This window comes from Leptonotus elevatus, chromosome 10, assembly GCF_054856555.1.
Source record: "Leptonotus elevatus isolate MCC_2025b chromosome 10, RoL_Lele_1.0, whole genome shotgun sequence".
NCBI lineage: Eukaryota > Metazoa > Chordata > Actinopteri > Syngnathiformes > Syngnathidae > Leptonotus > Leptonotus elevatus.
Genome location: NC_141248.1, coordinates 5,406,834 through 5,412,833, shown reverse-complemented (window position 1 = coordinate 5,412,833; position 6,000 = coordinate 5,406,834). Strand labels below are relative to the sequence as shown.

The following is a 6,000-nucleotide window of genomic DNA, read 5'->3' as shown; positions in this document are numbered from 1 at the left end:
GATGCATGACATTGTTCCTTTCTGTTCATGAAGTCCCCTTTGATCCTCCGCCAATAACACAAAAACCCGCCTTTTTTCACCATTTGTTGTGAGAAAAGCAGTTACTTGGCTTTTCCATAAAATAAGACTAATAAAAGAGATACGAGGGGAAGGTAAGCATCTGTGTTTAAAGAATTATTTTCAGTAATATTTTTTTTGTGGAAGTTAAAATTACACAATTTCAGTTATGAGTTTTATTTAGAGGAATTTATGAATATACATTATTATTAAAATTATAATACTAAATTATCTTCCAATGGATGGCAGAAAGGACAATAAACTTATGTATCACCTGTCTCCATTCATACAACAGAATAAGCCATGGATTTCTGTGAGTACATCATCTTCCGCATTCAATAAAACGGCCAAGATTTCACACTAATTTGTGAGTAAATAGACAAGATCATTATTACTTCAGTACAAGTCAACTCTTTTTGTGAGAAAGCAATATGAGAGTAGTAACATAAAAAAAGATACATTACAAATTAATGTCACCACATTTGTGCATTTTATACTACAGTAAACTTTGACATAGCTCTTAATACTAATGTACAAAATAACATTTTTAAATCAACATTGCAGACACACCAATAATAATAATAATAATAATAATAATAATAATAATAATAATAATAATAATAATAATAATAATAATAATAATAATAATAATAATGATGATGATTATTATTATTAGAAATGTTTGTTTTTGTGATTGGCTGTTTGCACCACAGGGTGGAGCTGCGACCCAGAACATCCCAAAATTGCCCTTGACAGCAATTAAACTTTTTTTTCCTTTTTTTTTTTTGTCGTTAGTCGTAAGTGAACAAGAACCCCTACTCTCCAATCCGCCTTTTGTCTGCCCGACTGTCCTCCTGGAATCAGCCTGACATGTTCGGTCGCAGCTTGAAGAAGAGAGATTCTCGCAGACCGGTATGTTGACAACTAGTTTTGTTGTTGCTAAAACTCTTTTCATAAGAATCAATGAATCACTCACGTTCGTAAAGAATTAATTAGCTGTTCAGTGTATTCGTTTGTGTCCCGTTGCTATAGTAGTGGCATCGAGTTACGTTTGCTGTTACTGGCACACGTCAAAATGCAAATTGTTTATATTACATCTGCTTAGAATTCCGGTGAGAGCACGTCCATTTTTCTAGCAATGAGAGGTAAAGTTTGATACTTAAACAGGATTAACTGAGAGGGATTTATTTTAAGGTAGTTCATTGGGCTGTCAAACTTTATCTATCTATCTATCTATCTATCTATCTATCTATCTATCTATCTATCTATCTATCTATCTATCTATCTATCTATCTATCTATCTATCTATCTATCTATCTATCTATCTATCTATCTATCTGTTTGTTTTAAGTGTTAAAGTATCTGTTCTGTACTGGAACTTGGGTTAGGCCTACCACTATTTATTTATTTTTTAATCAAAATGATCATTTTGTGTGTTTTCCAAGCCGAAGTCATCTGATAAGCCGCAGAGAGGACTGTCTCACTGCACTTCTAAAGAGCAGTGTCCGGGCTTCACCCAGCACAAATGGAGGTAATCTGCATTACTTCACTTTATTAAGACTAATTACAGAAAAACATCACATTTCAGATGCAAATTTTTAGTGACAGCATGAGAAATTATTTCTGTATTCAGTCCAGACACTGGTCAAGAAAATATAAGTTTTCAACTTTCAAAGTTAAAATAAGAATTTCCCATTCACCAGATCTAATTAAAGTGAATTCTGCCATTTTTAAAGATGATAAAAATGTTTGACACTGTCATATTCATTTACCAAATGTTTGCACTGATTTGGAACTGTATTGTATACTTTGGGTCATCCATACCATATTGTACTGTAAAAGACACATAAAATATAAATGTATGGGTTGTCATACATGTCGTGTGACTACGTTCTTCCTAATGTTTGTTTTTCTGCAGGAACAACATCGAGTATTCATTTAGCCCCCTACAATTGTCAGGTGCCTTTAAACATTTAGCTAGTTACACTACTCAGAAAAGAGCATTGTTTTCCCTGAATAGCTGCAGGAGGGAACATTGAGAAAGCATGCATTTACTTATGCATTGTGTACTGTAAAAAGAACGTGATCCTGCTAAGCAGCACAGGTGGTTCAGGTTAGTGTGTGAAAGTGTGACTAATGTGTGCAGTTCTGCTCTAGCAATGCAAAACGCAAAGCATCACATTAGTCCTGAGAGGTTGATCAGAATCAGCTGACTCCCATAACCTGCCAAGAATACTGACACTTATGTTGTGGGAAGAAGGAGATGTTATGAGCTGTTCAAGTGTCATCTGAAGCACACTTTGTGTAAAAAACGAAACCTCAGTGTACAATATGTGCTGGTTAGGAATTCCAACTTGGTGTTAGAGTTCAAACAACAAAGTGGCCTGGAAGCGGCGGCTAGCGATTATGCCTGGATCAGTCGGAAGAAAGCGTACGGCAAGGCTGTTTATTGTGCTGTTGTTTTGTCCTCATGCCACTAAACAAATAACAGCTTGGTGGTGCCAACCAAAAACTTGAATATGGCAACAATGGGGTTGTCCAAAAAGAATCAGACGCTGAGTATCATTCAGCCTCCTTTGGCGTAAAGTAAACGGTTGTAGGAGCAACAGCCGGCGCAGGAATGCTGCCTTTTAATTGCCGGTCTTTGCTGGCTCACAATAAAATAAACTTCTTTCCCCTCCAGCAAACAGGGATCAATGCTGTCTGTGGACAGAGACTTCTGAAGGCTGCCTGTCTGTTTTACAGCTCCGACAAGTTTTTGTCCAGGACAAAAATCATGCTTGCATCACAAATAATTTACTACCTCACTTTCAAGCTAATATAAACTTGTTTTCCTGTCTTTTTGCAAGGTGCTGGCGTAATTATGTGTTGTGGAATGTGGTGGACTTCATGTGACCCAAAAGAGTTTAGATATACGAGAGACAGAGACAGCACACGGACTGTTGTTCATGTTGTTAGTCTCTATGGTCAGCTGACAAATGTGAATGAAATAGGGTTGGTTGGACTGTTCCAATACACACACACACATATACTGCACACTTCTTGAGTTACTTTTCACACTATGATAATCCCTCACCTTTTCACATCTTTTATGTGGAACCTATCCTCAACTGAAAAACTCACCTATGTGCATTTTTGTGCTCTTACTGAAATTCCCAGAGATGCCTCAAGATGGTGCCAAAGCCCTGCTTTGGAAAGTAGTACATTGGTGCCAAGGAACTATATGTTGTAGTGGCACTTCTTGACTTGGATAAAACACTCAGGCAATGTTTTATCCTCTTACTGTGTTTCAACTGCATTGGCTTCTAGGGAGAGCAAAAGGTCAGGCTTGTCTTTTATGGCTAGTTGACCATGTGTGTTGAGGCAATTTCCATTCAGAGTCAACACAGTAGTGAGTCCTCTATTGCTTGTTTAAAATCACCCAGGCCTACGTAAACATTTTCCCCAAGACAATGATGTGTGTTAAGATGTTATATTTACTGAAATAGGAGTTTTCGTCCCGACATTCCTGTGTTTGTAGAATCTGAAACAATTGCTTCCTGCTTGCTAAAAGAATGTTACTGCTGAATCAAGCGGCTGGCATCTGCAAGGTCTCATTCCGCACGGCAGGAGTTTCCTTTATTATAGTTTAGTGTGTCTGTTGACCGTAGCCAGATCATGCACGGTGGGAAGAATGTTATGATAGAGTCAGAATGCTCTGGCAACTTACTAAACATAAAATCATAATACGGTGTCTGCGATTAGTGGTGTGTAAGAAACAAAAAAAAAGAAAACAACTAAAATTCATCATGATGTCTGACAAACAGGCTTTAAAGGGATACTTTTCAACAGTAAAAAGTTTATAGTTTCTCTATAATTAATGTGATGTCTTCATTTTTTTTCATGTACATTTAATACCTTTAAAAACACATTCTCCACTTGCTGTCGACTGAAGATGACATTATCTGTGCTGAGGAAGTAGGTAACGACCAATCATGGCTCACCTGTTTTCTTCAGCAAACTGAGCCATGATTGCATTACCTACTTCCTCAGCACAGGTGATGTCATCTTCAATCAACAGCAAGTGGAAAAATTGTTTTTTAACGGTATTAATTGTACATGAAAAATAATGAAGTTACAGTATCACATTAATTCTGGACAAAATAATAACTTTTTACTGCTGAAAATGGCTCAATTAGTCAAGTATCCCTTTAAATTGTATGTATTCTATAGTCTGCACTCAGCATAAGGGATTGTTTACAGACCCCTGATTTGAATTTAAAAAAAAAACTAGCATTTTTGTGCTCGAAAATAAAGTACCACTGATTGTCACACCCATCTAAGTGGGGCGAAATTCGTTCTCCGCATTTGAGCCATCCCCTGAGGGAGCGGTGAGCAGCAGCAGGAGCCACGCTCGGGAATCATTTGGTGATCTAACCCCCCAATTCTAACCCTTAATGCTGAGGGTCAAGCAGGGAGGCAAAAGGGTCAACTTTTTATAGTCTTTGTTATGACCCGGCCTGGGATTGAACCAAAAACCTCCCAGTCTCAGGGTAGACACTCTACCACTAGTCCACTAAGCTGTATACACAAACATACAAACAAACCTTTGAAAATGTGTTTGCAGGATGATTTGTTTAAAATCTCTGCACTGTTTTGTTTCTCTCTAATCTCTAGAAATTGTAGTCTGTGTTATTTTCAGTCAGGCATAATGTCACATCCAAAACAACAATGGCAAAATATGTTTAACGGTTGACAAAGTCCGGGAAAGTGCACGTTGACTGCACTACTAATGTATCCAACAAAATCACTTACATAATGTTGAATTGTAAAGTGCCCATTTTTTTTTTTTTTTTGCGTTTTTGGGACGTCTGCATTCATTTTCATCCCATATACGTAAACATTTTTTTTTTTAAAGACAAAAATTGACATGTTTTTCACAGGACAGCGACAATATGTATACTGCATGCCTTTAAACCCTATTTAAAAGATGGTAGAAGGAAGCATTCGTGTGCATTTTTTGTTTTTTCAGCATGAGATCATTTTGTCAACTCTACAAAAAACTTTTAAAAGAGGTAAAGAAAACATATTCCTGTGTTGGAGGTTGTTGTCAGTCACGTACCTAAAACTTGTGCGTCGTTGGAATTTGGTAAGCTCACTTGGCTGGTTGAGGCACGTTAGAACAGGAGAAGCTTTTCCTTGAACAACACACCCTTTGCATTATTAATGCTTGGCTTAGCTAATGAGACTCATTACCAGGTTTATTACCACAAGTGTTGTGGTAAATATGCAATGTGATAGGGCGCTCTTCTTCGCAATGCTCTGTTGTTTAGAGAACTAAAAGATTACGCTTGACTTGTAGGTTCAGACGTGAATCAGACTATAAAAGAGGGTTTAAGCAGTGGGATATTGCCGTTTGCATCCTTCATTTCCTCCATCCAGCATAATGTCAAATGTTCATTAAAAAGTGTCGGTTTACTTCAGGATTGACTGACCATGGACAAAGGCTGTCCCTGTAAGTAACAGCTGAAAGGCAAACTGCTGAAAAGAAGGTAGCGGAGGTGGCTGCAGTAGCACATGGAGGTTTGAGGTTGAGCTTTAACCCAACCCTGAATGGCTTCCTGATGTCTGTCCCCTCGGTAACCCAGCGCCATCTACATAACACAGCCCGGCCTGCTAGTCATTGTGTTAACAAGATGGCCTGGCAAATAAACCTGTCAGGGCGCCAAGACATATGAATGGGTTTGGGCTATCTGGCCGCAGAAAAAGGAGACTCAGTTAGAGGAGTGGGGGCGGTGGCCGAGGAGACACAAGAAGCCACTGGTGGTCGGCGCCACACAATAGATACTTAGCAGATTTATTGCTAACGCTGTGTGTCTGTTGGCAAGGAGGTGATCAGCCGTCTTGAAGCCGAGTTTCTTTCTGTAATGGGACAAAAACACTCCGCGCCCTGCTGTCTTCTCC

At 38.4% G+C, this 6,000-nt stretch overlaps 1 protein-coding gene across 1 annotated transcript in view; it reads left to right on the top strand.

Moving 5' to 3' along the window:
* The first annotated feature begins 890 nt into the window (after positions 1-890).
* Positions 891-6,000, top strand: part of prickle2b (prickle homolog 2b) — a 90,558-nt gene continuing 85,448 nt past the window's right edge. The window contains exons 1-2 of the mRNA XM_086087792.1: positions 891-969; positions 1,503-1,588. Coding sequence (XP_085943918.1) covers positions 928-969; positions 1,503-1,588 — 128 coding nt within the window. The 5' untranslated portion in view covers positions 891-927. The remainder of the gene's footprint in view (positions 970-1,502; positions 1,589-6,000) is intronic.